We start from the raw sequence: 25,390 nt of genomic DNA, 5'->3' as shown, positions 1-25,390 counted from the left end.
CCCTCCCCCTTTGCGTATCCTTATGATCACATCTCCACCGTTTCTGACGGAAAACCACCAAATACAATCAATGTATGGATTTGTGCAGATCATAGTTGTTTCTAAAACTTTTTTGTTCATCATTAGAGGAGATTATTGTGCTTCCTCTTCCCAAATCTTTTGTGCCCCTGCGCAAATTCGATCTTTCGTACGCCTCAGAACGTACAGTCCAGATTGGTGGTTTGTGCATTATCCTCAATTTTGGACATGCATGTATACTCTAATGTTCCTAGACAAGGAAGTTGTTAGTAAAGATATATGCAGCGGAACTACAACTTCGGGAAATATCCAATGAGAATGTCTTGATAATGCCGATTGTTCAATCAATATACGTGTATTTATATATATAATCACCCATTCAATCAAATGACAACCCAAGAGTAGTGTAGAGTTGAGCTGACGAGATTTCAATAAGGGGCCGTTCAAGTATTAAGTCATCATCGATGGGGGGTGGTTTTTCTGATTTGCTGACTTTTGATGACAAGGGGGAGGGGGGGGGGTTTGGATAATGGTTACGTCATGAACCACCCTTTATGAAAATATGAGTTGGATTCAGAGGGGCAGAGCTGATGACGAAATTTTGCTGACGGGGGAGGGGGGGGGGGTCAAAAATGGCTAAAAATTTGCTTACGTAATACTTGAACGGCCTCTAAGACAAGACCGGGAAATTTACATCTAGCCCAGGGGTCTCCATCCCATAGCCCGTGGGATAAATGTGGCCCTCCGAGCTTTTTGCCCGGCAACGATTTTGAGGAAACAGCTACTTAACATTTAAAAAATAATCGAAAAAAACAGAATTGGCCACAAATTCGGGGACCCAGAGTTAAAACACTCTTTGAGACTTATGTTTTCCTATAGAGTATTTCGGCAAAATTCGTCATCCAAAAGCTATGGATAATTACAGAAGTGCTGAAAGAAATGATTTTAGAATTTATAAAATCATTTAATAATTTATGAATTTAGTTTATAATATTAATGAGAAAAAAACCCTTATATATAGAATTACTAAAAGAAACAATTTCAGGAATATCGAGAGGAATTTCAGAATTTTTTTAATAGTAATAATTCATATAAAAATATTAGGAATTTGGTGAAAGAAATATTTTCATAGTTATAATGAAAATGTAATTTAAGTATTAAAAAAAAGTAATTTCACAAAATTATCGGGTCTAATTTCAGAGTTCAAAAGAAATTATTAGTAAAAAATATTGGAATCGGTGGAAAAATTTATGTGAAAAAATTATGTCTCTTTCGATATTTTTATAAATAACTTTTATAAATATATTTATTATAATAAACTTTTATAAATAACTAAATCCAGTGAAAATATTTTCCGGGCGCATAAGTTAGTGATTCAAGCATTTGTAATTTTTAGTTACATGCCTGACTAAGCATGTAAATTTTTCCAAATTTATCCAGCACTGACTTGCACCATCTTTCAGAGGTAATTGTGTTGGACTGGAAGTGTGCTTGGTTCTTCGTGAAGTTACTATTCTATTCGTATATCTCTTGAATTCATTAGTGCCGGTCCTATCCACCATTGAGGCAATTCATACCATTTTACCTCTAACACAAGTAAATGTGTCGGAATTGAAGAACTTAACTGTGCATTTAATGTAAGTTTTATACACGTATATGTTAAGATGCAATCGTTTCATATATTAAATACAAAATTAGAAATGAATGAATATTCATAAGTTTTTCATTTTGAATGTTATACGATCTGTTACACGCTGTGGGGAGATTTTTTTTAAAGGTGTGACCGTTCACATTTGCGTCTCTACTATAAGTACTCCCAAATTATGTGATTTTCTATCGGAAAAAAATCGGATATTAGAAGGTATTTTATAAAGACCGAATATTAGAACAGGTCTTTCAAACCAAGGTGTTTCTTTACCATATGTAAATCAGAGTTAACACTCGAAAAATAGAGTACCCGTCTCAATACGAAGATAATCTCTGAAAACTCACGAGATCGAATTACTTATCCAGTGGAACTTCTCCATATCACTACTGAAACATTTCTCCGCTGAAGGGGTGTACGTAAATACTTTATAGCTAAATACCTGTACACCGAGGACCTATTTCGCGGACAAAAGCGGCCATTAACGGGCAGTGTCAGTTATGGAAATTCCACTGTGTATATAATACTAAAGTGAAAATATTTTGAAAGGCAGCGACCAATCAGTCGGCCAACAACTATTCTATGTCTGCTTCTGGGCAGTTACCATTCAGATCTCTAGTCTGTCATTGACCTGTAGTGCTCAGTCAGTATTGTTGGTGTCCGTTCTAAAAATAATTTAAAAATACAACCCTTAATCAATTTCATTCAGATACCTGGAAATGGCTCGGAGCCAATGAAGAGAGTCTCAGAAACTTCTCTAGCCAGCTCATCGGCCAATTCATTGCTCAAGATTTCTGAATGTTCAGATAACCAACCAGCAAGGACAAAACGAAGCTAACCACTATTCTTGTTGAGCCATACAGCATATCCATTTAGCTAAATGAAATTTGAATACGTAGCACATCCACGATACAACACAATCAATTTCTCGATAACGGTCAGCCGTGGGACCAAAAATGTTGTCTGTTAACAGGGCATGTTCGCTATACGGAGTTCGATATACAGTGAAACCTCGTTTATGCCATATTCTCATTTATACATTTGCTGCGGTCACAATTGGTTGAAAATGCATATGCTACCGCAAAAATGACACACACCGGAGGTTATGCATAAACGCCAATCGTCTCGATAAAGAAAAAGTTTTATTAAATTTCACTGCGTTTATCACTTTTCAGGCGATTGCGCATAATTCCCAAGTAAAATTGGATTGGAAATTTATAACCTCTCTCTCCTCTTCATTAAACCAATTAATTATTTTTACCCAAACATGATACGCGCATTACTGATATTTCACAATAAAAATTAAATTAAATTAAGTGTGAAAAAGATAGAAACACATAAATACCATTATCAGTCTTCTAATGTTGGCTTTCTTCATACGCATCATCATGTGCAAACTAAACCAACGTTACCCTTCGGAGTCACCAACCCGGACCATAATTATGATAATTTTCATATATTATATACAATCACCATATTTACCAATACGAGCTTGGGATTGTACACATAATCACAATTGAATAATATTCTCGATTTATGAACAAAAATTAATAAATTAGTTCGCCTGATTTTACTGTCCACTATCGAGAGTATTCAGTAACGGGGGAAGGGAAATACTTGACGCCCTATTCCATGGGACCGGACATCAGGGAAGTGTCCGTTAACAGGGAGTGTCCATTAGTGTAGGTTCCACTGTATAGAAACTTGTGTTTCAAAATTTGTGCATCATTAAAGGAAAGAGCGATCCCATCCACACTTGTAGAAAGAAAACCCTGCGGCGTTATATTTAGTTGAGCTTGTAAACACGTTCTAAATTGAATTTGTGATTCCACAGTATCCCGTTCATTATAAACAAAAAAGAAGTATCGATGTGTCGGTTGCCATCCTTGCGATATTCATTCCAGAACAACGCGTTTAATTTTATGCGCGATGTTTCTAATCCAAATTTCACAACATGACGTGCGAACAGCGACTCGGGATTGCCGAACGTGTTAATTGGAAAACTACAGTGGCGTAACGTATCCGTCCCCCCCCCCACTCCCATGTTGTTGGTGGCGGCGGCGATGATGAGGATGGACGTGAGGTGAGAATATCAATAACTGCGGAAGCCTAAACATGGAAAAGTGGAAGCGAACAAGATGGGCTGGGGGGGCTTAGAAAAGAGAATCGCCAAGAGGAGTTTTGTAGCTTTGAGGTATTGATTACCTCAATGTGTGCGTGATCGATACCAGTTGTAATCTTTCTTGCTTTTGTTGGACCTCTAGAGTCGTTACCATTCACTTCTTCTCTTCTCTGTGTCTTTTTCTTCTTTGTTTCTTCTAGTTCCTCAATGGTTAGAGGGTAATGGTCGATGAGATCGTCTCGTGGCGTGCTAAGACTCCACTTCTTCTGCTCTCTTTTGCTCATTTCTTTGTCCCTTTTTTTCTTCCTTCTAGTTTTATTCGTCTTCCTTGCTTCCGTCTTCTATTTCCGTTTGATTGTTTCCTCCTACTTCCGTGTAGCTGGACACCGGGTTGGAAAAATAAGGTCAGCGTTGTGTCGGAATAGACCCCCCAACAAAAGAAAAAAGTAACGTGTGGATGAAAGCGCATATTCGCAAGTTCCATCCATGTTTTTTGGGTGGAAATCAGTTTTGTCCGCAAAAAAAAAAACGGAACAGTAAAATTCTATATGGTTTAAAATCATTTCAAATGTTGAAACTGAAGTAAAGAAAAATGATTAAGGATTTTTTTTAAATATTTGACTGCAATATTAGATGCCTTGGACGTACTTAGTAAGCACCGAAATGCTATTTTTAATATTAGTGTATAAAACTCATTAAATTTGTTATAAGTATCGAGCAAACGGTATCATGGAGATATATTTACAACTCTTTACGTATTAGAGTTTTATAAATCTTAGCCTTCTATTTGCCACATGTACATTTCAATATACATGGAAATACATGGTATAAAAAAAAAACATTATACAGTACTAATTTCTTTTCCCAATGTTTTTGGTGTTCATTTCAGTCCAAATAGGGTTATATAAGTACAATACTTCTTCATAAATAAAAAGAGCCGATTTATCTGTCGGTGAGATTTTTTGAGAGCGGCTGAAATTTTACGTGTTCAGCGATTTATAAAATCACCAAATTGAAAGAATCGGAAACAAAGTTCAAGGTAAAAAGTAATAAACTTTGCTAAAAAAGAATTTAATCTGCTTATAGATAACATCAAAAAATCAAGGGAAACTATGTATTTAATTCTTAATTTACAATTTTAGTAATTGAAAAAATCTTATTAATAAAAGTGCCGTGTTGGTTGGTGCATGTATTGTTTCCATTAAAATATACTAACAGCACTATTTTTTCTCCGTTTGGGTGTAAAGAAATCAATACATTTTTATGGAGGTGAACCATAGAAGGATAGGGGTTTTTTGAAAAAATTTACTGAAACATTAGATACTTTGAAAGCACTCAGTACTCACCGAAACGCTTTTACTGTCAATATCAGTGTATAAAAATAATTTGTGGCAAATATCAAGAAATCCGTATTATAATATATTCTTGGTTTTACGCATTACAGATTATGTAAATTCTTAATTTCAAAGTTTTGATATTTCTCATGGTATTATGATAAATGAGAAGTACATTAAACGGCAAGTGATTGTGTGATAATGTGGCCACTGAATTCAGTATGATGAACTTTTCATATTATTTCTCTGTAAAAAAAATATTTCGTATTCACTTTTATAGATGATTAAAAGTAAAACATTTTAAGGACAAAATGCTTGGAAATACAAAAATTATGCAAAAGAATCGTACCTAATACAAAACCATCTTTACTCCACTGCACCGCACCTGCTTGATTACCGATATGACATTGCAAATCGGCATCGTGCCCTTCGACTATTTCGGTATCCTTCGGCTTGATTCGGAAATATTGCTGATTTGCATCCACTAGAAGAAAAAGCGAATATGAAATTATTTTTTTTTCAAGAAGTAAATCAGGTATAACATATGATTAAAGACAAAATAATTTTTTTTAACCCAGAGGAAACCAAACATTTTAATATACAAAAATATTCAAAGTATTTCTCGGATAAAACTCGAAAAAATAAACGAATGTTTCATTTTTTATGTGCATTCTAAATTTTTTAAAAAATTTTTGAGTGTGAAAATTCATAAACTTTAAATTCTTAAAACTTTTCTCTTTTTTATTTAATATTATTTTAGCTTCTTCGATATTTTACAAATCACACTGAAGAGACATAAATATATGTAGAGCTGTAAAGTTCGATCCTTGGCCATGAACAGCTGTGCGACGCCACACAAGCAAACAAACATAAATAATTCACTAATGCTTTTCGTACAGTTTAGAGTTAATTTCAGTTTTAATTGTTTGTCTGTTTTTTAATTAAAATGGTAATTTTGACAGAAAAGCGTTCTCACGAAACTTTGCTTTCATCTTACGTATTTGCAAGAAAGAAATTTTATTCCCCTTCATCAGAAAAAACAGTTTCCCCTTCTTGGCCAAGAAAACCCAAACGTTTCGACACCACTGACCTACAGATCGTGTGATGAAATTTTGACTCGAGAACGCGTGTAGGGGCTTCAGACAATATATTCAATTTACTAATACTATTGAAGTGCAATGGAATGAATTTCTCGTTTTTTCTTCTTTTCTTGATTTGTATTTTTTTTTTATTCAAAAAACACGCAAATTTCATTTTCCAGAACATTCTTCTTTCAAATTGCGCTGTATGCCCTGTTCTGCTGCACACTTGCGGAGTTTCCACAGTGTGACAGTGCCGGGGTCACTAAAAATACTTCGTCACTTACTTTTCCATTTCCTCCACGAATTTCTTTGCCTGTATCATTTTTTGCAGCCAATATGGCCTAACACTTTCACATTTCATCTTCATAGGGAATAACAATCGGCAACGAATTGCGTCACATTCCGTAAATCACTCAAAAACGTGTACCAGTTTATTAGAAATCGTTTTCAAAAAAAAAACTAATGTTTGACCAAAGTGACATTTGAGATATATTATAATTGTGTCTTTCAACAGCACTATACAGACTTTAAACTCAGCTACTAAAGGAATGAGGAAATTAATGCGTGTGGATGCTGGGAGGATGAGCACCTCTTCACAAGAAATCAGGTCTGTAGGACCCCACACGCGCTGCCGGGTAAAAAGTGATAACTATTGATTTGATTTTTGAGAGAAATCCTGAAGAATAGGGACAGTAAAATATTTCATAAGACGGGTTCAGTTAACGATATATAGAATACTGTGATAGTCACTATAGAAAACTTAAAATTCAATGTGTGTTTATTAATTCATAACCGATATTTTATGGTGTCATCTTTCTTGAAGAAAATGCCATAAAGTAACTAGAGTAAAAACAAATGACTCTGTCTTAACACATAAAAAAATAGCAAACCGGGATTCACGTAAATTCTGTGTTGATTAAAAAATTAAGCAATAAACGAATAACCAAAAAAAATTCGCGAGCAACGTTTAATCTATCAAAATTTTGCCCATAAAATGTCTTTGTGAGAAATTCATCAATGAAGAAAGCATAGAAAGGCGGTCTTTCTGTGTGACGCGCTCACTCTCTCATCAGAAACAACAGCATCCAGCAGCCCATCAAATCAAATCGTTCGCGAAGACATTACGTTGAAGTAAATTAAATCCAGTCCTGGAATAGGAAATACTTCTTTCCCCCTCGTGGTACGCTACTTTACTTCTCTCTTTTAGGTTCCATCCGATCCCCTCCGCACCTCTTGTATGGCATATTTGTGTTAATGCGGTCTATGAAATCTCGCTCTCTCGTTGTCAGCTCCATTTGTGGGATTTCCAGGCAGAAGTCGCAACAGAACGGTGGCCATTAAAACTTCGGCCATCGTTACATACAACGAAACTGTTCGCGCATCGCTGACTAACGTGAAAGCCTCTTTCCGAATTGATTCAGTAGAGTTTTATGCTCTGTGCTCTGTCCTCGCACCGCCTCTGCATTAGTTTTGAAAACGATCGAACGACATGCAACGGGCGTTTCCAAACATTTCAGTCATTATCTATAGTTTAACGTTAGGGAAGTCATATCACAGTAAGAGGGTTCATCAAATGGCAATAAATCGGTGCCAGAGGTTTAAAAATTTGATGATTGGTTTTGACGCGTGAAATTCAATTATAGTTTTGTTTTATGAAATTATCTTTCTTCTACCGCCCCCGGCTGACTGCAAGTTTTCCGAAATTCCGGGCAAGAGTTCTTGAATTTAGTTAATATGTATACAGTTGAATCCCGTTATAATGAAGTCCAAGAGACCGGAGAAATCACTTCGTTATAAGAAATTTCGTTGAAAAGGAATTCCAGGTTTTAGCATTGTTCCTATGTATACTTGTCTAGGGGATTTCAAAAGTTTTTGCTAAAACGAGATTTTTGCTATAACGGTATTCGTTAAAAAAGATTTTTAACAGTCTATGTTTTCACTAATCGTGAAAATGCAGAATCGCACCAAATAGTACTAATATGAAGACAATATCCTGTACAGATAGTACCGCACTATGTAGCACAATTATTGTTCTTGGTTAAAAGACTACATTTCCTAACGGAAATTTTTTTGACTAAAAAAGACAAAATATAGCATTTTCATGTCTTAAACTTTGTTTTCATGTTGAGTAGATCGATGTTTATCAGTTGGTCACTTATCATTGGCTCATTGACTGACTGGAATATTGAAAATTACAAAAAAAATAACTTTTAGAATTGTAATAATTCAAAAAAATGGATATAACTTTTGGAATTCAGGTCACGTTACTAGAAGATTAACGAAATAATTAAAAAGTTGAAATAAAATTTTAAATTTGAAAAATGAGATTTTTTCGTCCATCTTTATTACTATATACACTTCATCTTTACGTTTTAGCTCCCAATAGTAATTGTCATGATATTTTCCATGTGTTCTTTTTCATATACATGCTCCAAGTCGAGAATTCTTTCTCGAAGCCGCTCGTTTGCTTAGGCACCCAAGCTTTTCTTGATTTTTCAAAGAATGTGGTACACTGTGATTACAGTAAAGAACGCGGAATACACAAAGAAAAAAACAAACTTTCTAAAACTTTCCAAAACTCAAAGACTGATAAATAAAAAGTGCATATCGGCTTCCTAGGTAATCGCTAGACCAAAACCATCTTGAGTTTGCAGAAAAACAAAAATCTATACAAAAATGGAATTTTCAATGTTTCTCTACGTTACTCCGTTCTCCGCTGTCACCTGGCAGTAAAGTGGTTAGGGAACTAGCTTTTGACTGCGCAGGTGTGGGTTCGAATCTCGGCTCGGGTGTACATGTCTACCAACATTAACGAATTCCATAGACGAATCATGCAGATCTCTTGGAAATATATGATGATCACGTCATTAGGAGAAAAAAAAGTATACCCTCCGCCCCCACTGATCTCGAAAAATTCAAAGAAAACATGGATGGGCTCACCCATAGGTATTTCCTTTACCAAAGAATTCTCGACTTGGAGCATGTATATCAGGGTGAACACATCGAAAATACGGAAATCACTTTTGGGAGCTAAAATGTGAAAGGATGAACTGTATATAGCATTGAAAATGTTCCATCATTTTTCAAAATTTTATCTCAACTCTAATTTTATTTTCTGTGAAACTTCCAGATACGTGACTTTTTCATTTTGGATATTCCAGTCATCCAATAAGCCAGTGGTTCTCAAACTTTTGTCACCCGTGACATAGCTTGGTAGATACGTTCCCATAAAAAAAGAACAACTTCAAAGCATTAATAGGTACGCAAATCAATATTTACTGCTTTCCGGGGCGCCCCTAGGAGCCGCGACTTCCACGTTGAGAAACACTTCATTAAGTCGATGGGGAATGACCAGTTCACAAATATCCCCTCAACCCAAAAACAAAGTTTGGGGAAGGGCAATAATAATTTTTTCATGGTTATTTAGGCCGAGCAAACGCAAAAACAACTTCAACCCAATGACAAAAAAAGAGTTAAATTTTGTTAAATAGTGTAATTATATTCCATTAATCTGCCTATTTAATACGAAAATACTAGTATACATACGAAAGAAGGACTACCTTAACTCATTCCAAAGAATAGAAATTATCCGTAGATATGAGCAGAAAAAAATGAATTAAATCTGAAATTTCTTAGGTATGTTCAATATGGACATGTATGCAATGCGTGTGAATGTGACTGCAGCATTCTCTGTTTAATCATCAGCCCTTTCGAGAACCGAGTTAGGCATTCACGGAAATGCCTAAGAGTAGGGTTCATCCCCACCTCGGAGGAAGCTGAAGCGTATAAGCCGTGGGGCGAGAAGTTCATTAGCTTACTCTGAAACTAGACGCACAACTTGAAAGTCCCTCAATAATAAACGTTTGAATGCCACTGCTGATAACTAATTTGAACTTGGCTTGGCTATAGAATTGTGAACGTCCAATCGTCCTAGAAAGCAGTTAGTCAGCACTCACAGGCATATATGTAATTTAAAGCAACGGATATGCGAGTGTTACTAGCACCGGAACGTTATAATTCAGAGGGTAAATTCGCTTAAATATGGCAGAGAGCTGTGATTCTCTCGCATCTTCGAAGATTGTATATGGGAACTGGACGTATCCAAATACTACAAATGTGAAGACAAAATTTTGAGATTTCCTCCGGGTATCTGATTTCAAGATCAATTACCTTTTAATATTATTAATTATGCAATCGATCAATTTCAGCTTTGCTTTCTCGCTATAGCGTCCGATATGCTTATGTCTACAATGTTTCCCAATAAAAGCTTAAACGAAAAATGACACGAAAATGAATGGTTTCTTACATCCCCAAGTTTCTGAAAGGATTCCAGATGATTACAGACTGAAGCAGAACATGTATAGATAGATGATATAATACACGCAGTGGTTCTCAAACTTTCGTCCCCAGTGGCTCCCTTGCTCTACTCAACTGTCGCCCACGGCTACCCAGATTAGTCAAAAAGGAAACCGCTTCAAACCAACGAACAGGAACACATGAATATCGTCAGATAAGCGACGTCTCTGAGAAAAGTAGGGGACGCCCGTAGGAGCGACGATGCACACATTGAGAACCACTGGTGTACAAAAACGAGCAGTCAAAACAATTCTGAGCCAAGGCAGCACCCCATTCGAGATATGCAAGGGCTTCAGAAGTGTCTCGGCGAAAGATTGTTTTACGTCGAAGATTTTGATTTCTTGTAATTCTTGAGGTATTCGCCCCCCACTCATGGTATACAATTCTGAGAGTGCTCGAACATCCATGGCTCTGACGCCACTGGCATAAAACATAAGATTGCCAGACACCCTCATTTTACTTGTCATTTTGAGCGCACCCTCATACTTTTTCGAAATTTTCCTTTTTGTTCTCATTTTCAAAGAGAGATATTTCCAGAATTATAATTTTTCTTTGTTATTTATCGTATTTACATGCGTTGACCAATCGCCGTCGAAATTCATAGAAATCTAGAATCCGTGTTGCTTCCAATCAGGAAAGCTAATTTATAATTAATAATCAGGAATAACTAATTATCGTCTCTAGATATTAGCATTCAAAATAATAATGATAACTTCTAGCATTTTATATTAGCATTTTTTTCATACTTGCTTTCCATGATTTTATGTTGCAGTTGTATTTTTTAGTAATAACGAAGTCCAAAGCTTTTGAAAGCTACAACTAATTAAAATGAAACAAAACGTAATTAAAAATTATTAGAAAGTTCAGAAGATAATCTAAATTACCCGTATCTCCTTCATTTTCCGCGTTCACTTTAATTCAACTTAAAAGTTAACGTGCGTGAATCAAATGACATGGATCCGAAAAAAATATCCTCAGTGGAAGGAAAAGTTACCTCATCAACAAAAATGTCAAACTTCATATTTTAAATGTTTGAAATGGCTCAACAAATCAAGCTAACATATATATATATATATAAATATAAATTAAAATAATCGGAAAGATAATTTTAGAAAGAATAATTCAGTAAAATGGGGTGTACAACGATTGCGCAAACTACCCAAATTAACTAGGTAGCAAAAGCGGGCGTTTATATGCAGCTTCTTTTTACAGTATAAACAGTCTGGTAATTTATCCAGGCCTAGCCTTAATTACTAGACCCAGTCCCGGGAGCGGAAATAATTACTGGCCCCTCGGTTGAATGGTTAATTTTAAGCGAGCTTTAATAATCTAACGACTTTTGCTTAAGAAAAACTCACGTTAGTTATTACCACGAGCGTTTCCCTCTCCTAAACAGGCCCACAATTGGGGGGGGGGGGCAGGTGCTTCTGGTGCTCTGGTCGCCAGACCACAGGGGGTGGGGGGCACAACAAATTTCACCCTTCAACCTCACCTTGAGTATAATAAGGGGGCGCCAAAATGCGTGCTTGCCACAGCTGATCAAGCGTCTAGTTAAGTCTCTGCCCCTCTAAGAGTAAGGGAAACCTATCCCCCCCCCCTAAGGACACCTTCGAATGCAGACCATCGATCTAGATCATTTTATACGCCAAGAAACATGCCACTTATTATTTTTCTCCATGCTTTATAGGTTGAAACATGATTTGTTTTCCAATTTGTCTCTGTGTACAGGACGGCATCTCTGAAGATCTGTGGTGGCTCTCGAGCTTTCACTGAGTTCTTGGTCATCTTTTTAAGAACTATCGTTTCCCATTACAGTAGAACCTCTCGATAACAGACACCCCACGAGATCGAATATTTTGTCTGCTAAAATAGAGTTTTTTTTTTAGTTTTCTTTGCAGTAAGAAATATATTGAAGTCCGGTGACATAATTCAAGAACGTGTCCATTAACGGGAGGTGACCGGTAACACGGAGTGTCCGTTAAGGGAAGTTCCACTGTTGTATCCTTCTATATAACTCTCTCTGTGTGTGTGTAATTGGGTTTTCCTTGTACACGCACACGCACACACACACAACTTTCCTAGCTTTGGAAAAGGAATCAAATATACAAATTTCCTTAAATTTATCGCTAGAGGGCGTTAAAATGGTGTTATCAGATGAAACATGTTATGTTTACCACGTTCAACCTTTATTCTGTGTCTCCACTTGTTTCCATTCGAAATATATTAAATGATATAAATTCTTTCAGCATATTTTCAATGTAAAAACAATAATTTCATTGTTGGAAAAAAATAGCCGTTGCACGTGGGAAATTTCGAAAACCATTGTGTTATAATGTAAACAAATGAAATTCAATATCATATCAAAACTTCGTTGTGGAAGCTGACCTTGTTCAAGGTCATCGAGAAAGTATTGTTGCTGAATAATATTTATTTACCAAACGGTCGCTAAGTAACAATGCTGTGAGTGGGAGGAAAAAAACTATTTGACAAGCAGCGCCTCCAGCGGAAAATGAGACAAATTATCTTGTAAACAAAGCAAAAAATGGGAGAAATACCTATGCAATTTTTTTCTTTTAAGGCAATGATTTCCAAGTGCTGAACCCGACACATTCACGCACCGCATAAATTTAACTGAGGTGATTTACCGTGCACTACCCCCCCCCCCCACCACCTCCAAAAAAAAACCCGTGGCTCTCTTGCCCTAGTAACACCATTTACCCGTGGCTGGCTCTTTTGCTAGAGTTCATAGCATGGATGGATCTCATCAAACTTCAGGGGTCCTGAGCAAATCCCTACATAAGCTGTAGGCATTATATGTTGTCATGTTCCTTTTATAAGCATCATGGGCAGCAGGGCAATGTGATATTCTGGGAACCTTGAATAGCTGAAATTACCTGCTTATAAAATTTTGTTTCCTCCTTAAAAATTATAGCGTCAGACCTGATTATCACGAGGCCACTTATACACTTAAGGTCTTCAGGTCGTGCCTGGATAGGTCCATTCGTTAAGACGGCACTGCATATTATTACACAATACACATTCGAATGGGTGAAGCACAGCGGGGCCACATTGTCACACACCCCTTAAGAACTGCTCTGAAGTAATCATAAGCTTTTCCCACATACTATATTAAAACAAGTATGAGCTGACAAATGGCGCCTGCGGGGTAAGCTGCCCGTCTACCACCACGAAGATCTCTGTCAGGTCCGCGGGTTCGATCCCACAGAAAGAACACAGACAACAAGTTTTTTCCCGAGGAACCTGAGGCGACCACTGTTAGGTAGTGCATCCATTCCTTGACCCAAAGCCATCGGTACTAAATTGCTGAATGGCGATATGATCGGAGTTGCCGTGCGGTAAAGTAATGCAGTATTAGGTGGTGGCCAATCGTTTTTATCCTCTAGGAAGTTTTTCGAATCATTGAGAGTTTAGGCTGGGATTTTGGTCGAGGCCCTTCAAACAGGCGCAGATCCTGGGCAATGTGTCGGGAGGGGCAATTTATTGTGTAGTTTGTTTGGATAAACCCGTATTTTGTAGACGAAATATAGAATTCCAATCATATGAGTATAACGCATGTAAATGCTGAAAATGACCGTATAATATAAATATGTAAACTGCGCTTGCAATTTTCACTAGTATTAAATGTCTCTTGCATCATATATTCTGGTCGTTCAAAACCATACGCATGTGACGAGTTTATTTGAGTAATCTAGCCGCCATCGCACCCAAAAGCAGTTGGAAACCGACAAAATGTATAATCGTTGTTGAATCCGAATGTTTGATCGTATCGCTTCAATAAAAATGCCTTTCATTAACGTCATTTTCTTGCAGTATGCTGAATGCCGCGAATGAGTAGAGAGGGAAGGTGCGAGACTCGATTGGTAGGAGCGCTACTAAGCTTGATATCCGCTGATGATGACGATGAACACGCCGTCGGAACGCTGCCAAGTTATTCTATGCAATTACGGCGCAAAATGTCATCTCGGTCAAGTCATTTGGCCACCAGAGTGACGCAAATAATGATCCACGGGAGCTTCGTGAATGCATTAAGCGGCCCATTCCGAACCATCAATAATCCCGAACGAGAGGCTGTTGGGCGGTCAGAGAGGGAGAGAACGTGGCCACAGACAACAACATACCTCCCCATACAATTCCAAGGTGGGAAAGAGAGAGCGAGTGGGAAATGTTTCAGCCATGGTAACCGTCAGTAGTTCCTGCTACCAATGCCGCGATTGCGGACATTACCCGGATATCAATAGCGGAAATCAAAGATATGTGCGTCCTAAACGAGCGTTACACGCGATATCTCTGGTTTATTTTTATGCATTTCTCTTCCGTCACATAGGAAGAATGAGTGGTTGCATTATCAGCAAAAGACAAAACTGTACATATTGTTTTATTCAAATGCATGTGGTTATTGAATGAAACGGCGTATTTCCCCTGAACTCAAAACGGATATTGATATTATTTTAGTTTGAAAAATACTGAACATGCGAAAAAAATGCATTCAGTCAACTATGGAGGAATTTTCAAATAATGAAATGTATATATATATATATGTTTTATAAAAATGATAAATCCGTTCATTATCCGTAAGTGCCGAGCATTTTGGTAGAATTGATAAGTTTCCCTAAATTTATCACTTTTACCGGCGATTATGCATAGTACCAAAACGTGGTTGGTAAATCTGACAAATTCCTCTAAATTAATCCCTTTCAGATCTACAAGCAAACTAAGCACACATTTGGAAAGAACAGAAACATCCTAGAGAAGGTGATTTCAATTTCATTTGAATATCTGGATTTAATAGCAAGCTATAGGCGCTGAACGATTGACGAAGTTCAAAATCAAATTATTGCCAAAATTTTATTCACCAATTCCGCAAACACCCTTCTAACTCAATCTGTCAATTTTACCAAAAATGTATCCAATCTACCGGCTTTCGAAAGGTCCTACAATATACCATATCGATTTTCTGGCCCAGGAGAAATTTAGCCTTTTATTTGCAACACTTCACTGAAATCAGCATTTGTAGAAGTAGATATTTGGCGAAAGTAGATTTTGTCGACAATTTGATTTTGTACAAAAAGTCTTATAAGGTGGCACATTACGTCTATCTGCAAAATATCTGTATTTAATGGCGAGTCACAAGCGCTGAGAGATTGGTGAAGTGAAAATTGGAATCGTCGAAAAAAACCTGCTAAAATTACTTCGACGAACAGAGATTTCAGTCATGTATAAGGCAAAATTTCTCCCGAACGAGATCACAGATATGTTTTATTGTAGGCTATTGTAGCTCGAAATTACATCCAGGTATTGTGGTGATATTAGTGTTACCTTATAGGATTATCTCTGTTCTTTCCAAATATGTACTTAGTTTGCGTGTAAATCTATCATAAAATTCATTAATTTGGATTTTTTTTCAGACTTTACGCATTTTTTTAGATTATTCAACATGGCTTGAAAATGATTCGAGATAAGGTAGTCATTGTGGGGTGTTTGATGTTCTCTACTTGAACTCGTCTAGCAACCTCCCCCCACCCTCGTTTGGCAGAACATGCCATGTTCATCCTTTATATTCTTCACACATACAATACTCATTTGGAATTTTTTCTTAGTCATAAAATTCACCAATTACCATAGGGTACTATGCATAATCACGGGCAAAGATGATAAATTTCAAGTATTTATCCAATTTACCAATGACATTGGTTATTATGCATTATCACCGGTAAAAGTGATGAGGTTGAAAGTCAGGGGCCTGCGTAGGATCGACTTTTTGTGGAAACACAACACAGAAGAGGCTGGGGCGGGGGCTCAAAGAAATTGACTAACCGTCAAAAAAAAATTAATTAACGCAGAAACTGATTATAATAATATATTAACTTTATTCCGTTCTATATTTTAATTTTATACTGAAATATTCAAAAGTATTTTTAATTTTTGATCGTCTTGAGGGTGGGAGGCAAGAAACCCATGCTTTGTGAAGTGTTATAGAGAGGAATACCCACACTGATGCGTATTCCTCTCTATAACACTTCACAGAGTATTATTGGTATGTAAAATACCTTATATCCACACAATAATACTTGAATAACATGGAAAATCAAACATTCACCATGTTCGATTTGAAATATGGAAGGTAAGTGGCTGCACGAGAAACAACATGAAAAAAGTGCATCTCTCAACACAAACATCAACATCGGTTGTAACGACACTTCATTTTTGACGACAAAATTTGAATATTCGATGCTATTACAACAGTTTTACTATGAGTAAATTTCCTGAAATAAATTATTTAAACGCATATCGCGCCAAATTCTTAGTAAGAGCTTTAGGTATTTTATCACGCAGGGGTAATGACATATATTATCTGGCGTCGGGAAACCAAATTCGTGAAAACGATTTCGATCATTTTGCGCATTGCATTTCTACCTTCTTCGCACATAAAAAAATAAAGATTGTTCTACGAGCGAAAGAGTTCTCCGTGAAATTTGTTTTCTCTACTTCTTTAAACAAAAACAAAAAAAGAGGTCAGTTAAATACGGGACAGGGAACTGGTGTCTGTCCCCCGAGAGAGAAAGAGAGAGAGGAAGACGGAATTCGAAATGGTCACGCGATACCACAACTGGAAATGAACCGAGTTCATTGGTGACAGTGTACAAGTTTAATGAGACGTCTCCTAATGACGCACTATCACGTCACAACCGGGCACGATCGACGACGTCTTCATATCCCGACGATATTCGACGTCTGCTACGAGGACGCCACTGACGATCTACGGGGCGGGCGTGGAATAAACGAGGGGTGGTTCTCAGAGCCCTGTACTCCGCGTACTTGATCGAATTCGTGAAAAATGATGGAATCGCGCACTTGTGAAGAAAACAAAATCAATACCGAAACCCGAAATTTTGGTACTTTTTATACAGGGTGTTCCAAATTGTTTACACAGCGGATATATATATCTCCGCTATCGTTGACTTCAGATACGTGCTTTCAATTACAGACATTTTTCTTCAAATGACGTTCGGTTACTGAAAATATTTTAGATTTCCCAAGGGGTCGTAGGCTTATACATAAAACAATAGAAAAATTAACTTTCATGCAGACCAGGAATGCTCAACCTCTGGCCTGGGCGCCAAATGAGGCTCGGCAAAGTGTTTCATCCGGCCCGTGAAGGTTGGTCCGATAGAAAAGTATCAATGCACTCATTGAACATTGAAGGACCGGGCACTCCCCGCTTCATATCTCAGAGAGACATTGAAGCATTCCAGAAAGATGGCTGTATCGAGAGATTTATTAATTTATGTGAAAATAACAAACAACGTACTTCAAATATAGAGTAAGAAATCGGGAATGAACAGTGCAATTATATTAATTCATGTAATTTATTATTCATCGTCCATAGTTAATCAGTCCGTAATCGCACTTGTCCGTAATTGTCTTTGTGTATATAATCGCGCAATAATCTCATCTTGCATATGATAGAATCTGGAATTGAATTTATCCAATCTAGGATATACCGATCTTATCGCATCGATACACACAAGACGATAAATAAATACTTTGGTTGACCATATTATATCATAAAAATAACGGATATCACCAAAAAAGTTACGAAAGCAAATAAGTTGTCAATTACAGCCAAAAATAGTATCAAAGTGAAGATGCCAGACACAGCCGAAAAAATTGTCAAAGACAAGTAAAGTTACCAGTTACAGCTAAAAGAATTCTCAAAGGCATGTAAAGTTGCCAACTGTCAATGAAATCGTTGAAAAATTGACGGGTATTGCAACTCCAAATGTAATTAACTAAAAAATATAATTTATGGCAAATGGGCTATGTCAGATGAGTATATATCCATGTGACTTGTAATAGTGACTATAATTAATAAAGACGATTAGAGACGTAACTATCATGATATAAATTCTAAATTATTAAAAAAATTTAATTTATGATTTCAAAAATTCAACTATGCCTCTGGAAATGAATGGAAAAAACGGGACATTTTGTAAAAAAGTTGGGGCGACCAAAATTACTGTGAATGCCCCTTAAAATAGGAGCATACGGTTACCCAATATATCGGAAAGTTTGTGGCCCGAAAGTGAATGAATGAATGAACGGCAGAACATTGGTACTGGACTTATCCCATTGCCAAACTCTCTTCCAGCCCAAATTCGTAACAAGAGTCCGGAACAATTTATTCTGAGTCAAAAAAAAATTACCAAACACACAAAACTTTTACAATATATTTTTCCCGGACAGTTTGGCACTGCAGCGATTCACAGACTTTGTGGTGATAACAGAAGTTACTTGGAGAAAAGTTCTTAAGTTTCGTTAAGAAAAATTAATATATGTTACCGCTAAAGTGCAGAAATCAGTTATTCTACAGATTATCTATAGGTATCAGATCAGTTAATCTGCAGATTAGCTAGGTAATGTGCACATTAACGGCTTTCGAGTTTTGCGGTAACAATATCAATGAAGGTATATAGTAGAAGCAATTGGAGAGGAAGGAAAACATGCTCTCTCTCTCATCATTACCATATTATATGCAAGGATACAATAAACAAACAAAACGAAAATTTCATTGTATAACATAAAATATCCATCAGAGTGAGCCATCTGGCTTGACACGTTGTTGGTGAGCAAATGGATATGACTGATCTTGTAAACCACTTTAAGAACAAAGGACGTAATATTGCGTCCAAACGCCAGTGTAATGAATTAAAACGAGTCACTTTGTTTTCTTTCTTCCCTCCTGATCACACCGAAGCTTTGTTGCAACCTTGTAATTTTTTTTTTTTTTTCATTTTGGTTTTTTATATACCCTGATATAGAGATTTGTCTTCCGCACATATGATGTATCTTATAAGAGTGAAAGACAACAGGTTAGTGTGAGGGTGAAAAGAAATCCAACTTTGTACCCAATCCTATATCACCCCTTATCTGTTATATACTGTTTTACTGTTTCATTTGTTTTTTTCTTTTTTCCCTTTTTCTGGCGTATGGTTAGGTTAGGAGATTACTATATTTATTGCCGATTCGTCGCTAGAGAGCAACCGAAAATCTTGCCAATTCGCTTGTAATAAACGCACAAATCCGTGCGCACGGCTAAACAACATGCTGATCAATGATATTGTCATTTGTATTTGTCTGTACGCTTTATTTTTGATTTTTAAATGACAATGAGAGAGAAAATGCTTATATCTAAAAAATGCGATTTTTGAGTTATCATGTTCTGACCAAACACCACAGAATTATATCCAGCACATTGATGAATGAATCTCTTGGAGAGCGTGAACTCGTTCGAAGTCTCTTAAATACGCGTATACAATTGAAAATATATTTTTATAATCATTATACTCAGGAACTAAATTTAAAAAAAAAAACCACCTTGCCTGAAATAAATGGTTCGCTTATTCGACGCGTGAATCAATCTTCTGTGTTTACTGCATAAACGTGAGACAAGTATTCGAGAAGATCAATCGATCAATTGGCTCGTCGAAGGCGTAAAAGAAGGGAGTCTGGCAGAAACGGGTCGGTATTGACCGGATATCGGTCATCTTTCGTCAGTGACGTCTCTTCTTTGCTCTCGTTGTACCGAACGTTTTCGACAATCAGAATTCACTCCGAAAACCATTAACTGTTCTAGCTAATGTTTATATTTTTGTCCGAAAATAAACGCTGGTGCATGTTCATAGTAAGTGAGTTTGCATCCCTTTGTGCACGTCACTATAATTATAGTGACGCGTAAATATATAACGTTCGTATATGTGCGCACGTTAAAAGCTGTTTTCAAAACATTTTGTCAGCTGCTACATGTTGAATTCATTTTTCACGTTCACAATATTATTATCATCGTCGTTGATTTTGGTCTTAAAAGTATTTTAGCGACACTGCGCTCATAATGCTGAAGCACGTCGTCAAACCGATACACAAGCTACCCAACAACTATATATAACCATTCTTGAAAACACTCATATATACTTTAACCTTTTTCTCTCACACAAGAAATGCTAATTCATTTATCAATATTTTAGAATTTGTACGCACTGTATTTGCATGAGTGTGCTATATATATAGTGTGCCCACTCTTTTCATTGTCCAATAGTTATTTCCTGAACCAGATATAACGTTTAATTGGAAGAAAATGTTTCAAATGATGTCACACATCACACAAATCTTAAAAGCCATCCAAATGAAAAAAAAAAAAAAAAAAAAAAAAAACATTAAAATTACAAAATTCAAATGCTTATGCGGTTCTCCTCTTCTCTAACTTTGAAATACAAAGTTTTGCCCTGTATCTCCTTAAACCAACAAGAAATTTTCATTTTCAGCACAAATCAGGGAAAGGAGCGATATCCGTTAGTTTATGCTGTTTTTCCCCTTCAATTCAAATATTGCACTTGGAAACTTGCAAAATTTTTTGTTGGCCTCAGGAAACACAGGGAAAGAAATTTCCAATTGGGAGTTGGAGTATAGGAAAACCGTATAAAAATTTAAATTCAGTAAGTTTTTTCATTGATAATGTGCTTTATTAAAATAATTTAAATGCGGCTCTGAGAAGTCATTTACAAAAAACTACATGTTTTTAAATGAAATATTTACGAAGATATTTGACTTTTTGAAGTTTTTGACATTTATCGCCAACGATTGAGGGTGGGGCTCCAGTTCATTATATCTGTGTACATTCTTCAAAATGGCCAACTGTAAAGCCAAAGGAAACGTCCTACACTTGCTTTCACAACAGTGATAAGTTGTCGAAACATAGTAATTTTTACATATTTAACGTCTCGATGAATATCGCATTTGAAAAATATGAAACGTTTTGAAAATATATCTTCAAAAAAAGTGGATCTATATTTTAATAATTGAAACTGTCAGAACACGGAGCAGCACAAAAAATTAATTACTTTGTTTTGGTCATGCGGTGCATGTGACCTGCGGTGCATTCCCATATCACTTGATTGACCTCTGGCACAGTTAAAGAACACTTAAATAGTCCGCGGAAGAGTTATGGATCACTTGAGTGACCAGTAGAATATATGCAGATCACCTCAATCTTTCATTGGAGCTCGTGTGCACTGAACGGGACCGCACATGGACCATCGGACTTAACTCAGGCCAAAGCTCACAATTGCTGACGATGCCACCAGATGGCGACTTATCCCAATATGATGTCACTCTCCGCTATCCATACAAAGGATTTTAACAGCTGACTGATGCGAAGATATATTTTGGAGAGAAAGAAAATTCAACTGCCCCTTCAGGGACTCAAACCCACGTCCTTTCACTGTAGTACGGCCTCTGCAGTCTAGTGGTCTAGGGCATTCACCCGGAAAATAAGAGGACGTGTGTTCCTCGCAGAGGCAGTTCAATTTTCTCTCTCTTCAAAATATATCTTCGCATCAGCGAGCTGTTGAAAACCTTTGTATATGCAGATAACCGTGGCACAATTCCAGAGCACTTAATTAACCCGCGGTGCATTCCAAGATCACTTAAGTAACCCGTGGCGCAGTTCCAGATGAATAAAGCTGCCCGCGGCACTTTCACAGATAATTTATTTAAGTGGTTCATGACACATATTCAAAACAATGAAGTGGCCCGCACTCTCCTAAATTTTGAGCACCCTTGGTGTATACCATCAAAATAGCAAAAGTCATTTCTCTGTCATCTTACCAGACAATTGTTTAGTATCTCTGGGAAATAACACCTTACCTCTGTCGCAGTACTTGTTATGAAGGAAATGACGTACTTTATATCTTTCTAGAACCGATACAATCACAGCGCCTCCCGAACATATACATGTGACTGAAATTTAATAATGCTCATGAATAATGTAAACATGTCTAGATTCACATCATGAATACGGTACCACTCTCGGATAATTAATCTTTTGCAGCTAAAAGTTCTTCGTAATGCAGAGAAACGCAGATAAAATAACATGTTGTGAATATCAGTACATGGAACTCTGACTGAAACACCACTTATACGGAATCCTCAATTAATTTTAATTGCTTTTGTTTCATCACGGAAATTTTGAGTGGACCCATACTAAATAGATCTAGACCTATAGTTCATACAATGTTGCACCTGTGACCCGCGGGCCACAGTATTTTAGTTTCGGCATAACATCCAGAAAATTAAATTTCTCAGTATATTTTGGGTCATCTCTAAATACAAAAATGCCAACTGGGGCGAAAATTGTTGTAGTTAAGTGAGGCTGCTATGTTCTTCACTCAGCGCTTCACGCTACTAATGCGTGTTGCGTATTTTTTACATACCGTGTAAAGTAATCCATGAATAAAAACTTAAACGTTTTTTACGAAGAATGACATTTTTGACATTTTATTTGACTTTGTGGCAGGATTTCTGAAAATTTATTCATTTTATCATTACGAAATTTTAATATGATATTTTACTCTACATTGCTAAGGTTATGAACCAAAATCTAAGGTCTATCATAGATATTTTTTTTAATTACAGCATTTTATAGACGAAATGTAGGATGAAATTTCATCATAGTATCAAACATCATACATCAAAGTATTTAAGTGTAACTTATCAGTATATCATTTATAATCCTTTATCATTATTTATTATCAGCATATAATCCTTTAAATTTTGGTTCATAACTTGCAACATTACTAGCTAAATGTACTGTAAAAATCACAAAACATTTCATTAAAAAATTTTTGCAATCGTGTTTCCAATATCACGAGAGTTCCACTTAAAATTTGACATATAAGTGACTTTTCATAGAAAATGGCATAAGTAGACCAAAATTTGTTCCTGCTTTCACCACTTTTAAACACTTTCTATCAAAAAATGTTATTTAAGTTCACTCCGGTACTATTTTAAAGAAAAGTGACAAGAACGGTTCCTTAAGTGTTATGCAATGGTATTTATAATATCACAAAGCGCTGAAGTTTAGAGATTTCATACTTGACCATTTTTTATAAAAGAAAACGATTTTAACATGTGATTTCGTTTATAATTGCTTTTATATTTGAGTTCAGATTTTTTTTTTATCTACCAGTACAATTACTAACGATTTTCATGAGGCAGTAGAATGATTATATATATGCAGATTCCACTTGACGCATTGTATTTAACGAACGAAATCAAATTTACGTTCGTTTATTCATTCCGTGTTGAAAATTCTTTCCCTTTAATGAACTTTCTGCATTGCAAAGTTTTTGATCAAGCGAAGTACTTTTTTCTATCTTTTGTAGACACAACCGTATTATCCGAGAATGGTCCTCTCTATCCACACAAAGGTTTTTAACAACTAGCTGACAAGATATATTTTGGAAAGAGAGAAAATTCAACTGCCCCTGTGGTGAATCGAACCCACATTCTTTCACTTTCCGGGTGAACGCACTAGACTACAAAGGCAACGAATATCTCAATCTTTCCTTGGAGCTCATGTGCATTTAACGCTGACTGTACATGGATGATCGGACCTAACTCAAGCCAAGGCTCACAATTGCTGACAATACCAGCAGATGGGGACTTATCCGAGGATGATGTCATTCTCCGCTATCCATACGAAGGTTTTAACAGCTGGCTGATACGAAGATATATATTGGAAAGGGAGAAATTTTTCACTTTTCCCAAAATATATGCCCGCATCAGCCAGCTGTTAAAAAACTTTGTATCAACCGTACTATCATACGAAAAAATTAAAATTTAGAATAAAATTATTAATTATTATCAAAAGAGACCGATACTCGGAAATAAATTGCCCCTGTAAATCATCTGGAAATGTATTCACTGTAAATGTTGTCCATATGCAAGCAAGCCAAACATAAGGGGTGCAAAACCTAGATGGATTTCTTCCAACTTCAAAAAGCAAATGATTTCTTCTTTTTCACACAAAATTTTACTTACACACACATTTATTGTGTTACTACATAACAAATATGTCCTTTATTTCGCATTAGCTTAACCATCTTATTAAACCTCAATAATTTTGTGTGAAAGTTGAAAGTGACTGATAAAAGAAGTAAAGTAAATTAAACAGAACAAAATTATCAGAGAAAAGAATCCTTTAAAATGAGTGTAAATTGGATTAATTATTAATATTTTAAATTACCGTATTCTATTTTTTATGTTGATTATGTTTGCAACTCTTTTTCCTTCTATAATAGAGCTCTGCCTGTTAAGATGTGAGTAAATAAATCTTAAATAAATAAAAGAAACAATTAAATCTTATATAACTAAATGAATAAATCTCAAATAAATAAATGAATAAATCTCAAATAAATAAATGAATAAATCTCAAATAAATAAAGAAACCTCAAATAAATAAAGAAACCTCAAATATATAAAGAAAAAAAATAAATCCTAAATAATTAAATGTTGAATAATTTTTGGAAAAAAAATCGTGGTATGTATGACATAGCATTTTCATATTTATGTGTTTTAACGTTACAAAAATGGATTTTAAGTTTCATTTTAGCCTTTGAATTTAAATAATAATCAACACTAAACAAAATTTCAAATTGAAGGAGTAACTTCAGGATCAACCGTGAAATTTTCATATCTTGCAAAAACATTTTGTGAAACACCCTGTGTTCATTTCAATGACTTTTTCAATTATCAACTTTAGAACTCAAATTCAGCGGGCAAAAATCAGTCAGATGAATTTTTAAGAATCGATTAGGTATGTACAGGCTGTCCCACAAATTTGGGAGAATTTTAAAAATTCGTAAAAAATTGAAGGAATCGGTATATTTCAATGCGGTTTGCGAAAAATTGTTCTCACAAACAGGATTTTTTTTCTTTGGTACAGAAAAAAATTAGTCTAAATTCTTTAAAGGGTGTT

General features: G+C 36.0%; 1 protein-coding gene across 1 annotated transcript in view; it reads right to left on the bottom strand.

Annotated features, from left to right (window-relative positions):
- The window catches only part of LOC149075777 (nephrin-like), a 154,345-nt gene that overhangs the window by 97,654 nt on the left and 31,301 nt on the right, over positions 1 to 25,390 (bottom strand). Inside the window, exon 2 of the mRNA XM_089243287.1 lies at positions 5,469 to 5,603. Within this exon, the coding sequence (XP_089099413.1) occupies positions 5,469 to 5,603 (135 nt within the window). The remainder of the gene's footprint in view (positions 1 to 5,468; positions 5,604 to 25,390) is intronic.

Source organism: Pholcus phalangioides, unplaced genomic scaffold (genome assembly GCF_987345545.1).
Source record: "Pholcus phalangioides strain wild (caught in Gottingen) unplaced genomic scaffold, Ppha-v1.0 ptg000015l_1, whole genome shotgun sequence".
In the NCBI taxonomy this organism is placed as follows: Eukaryota; Metazoa; Arthropoda; class Arachnida; order Araneae; family Pholcidae; genus Pholcus; species Pholcus phalangioides.
The sequence above is the reverse complement of the archived record's forward strand: the minus strand, read 5'-3'. Positions and strand labels throughout refer to the sequence as shown.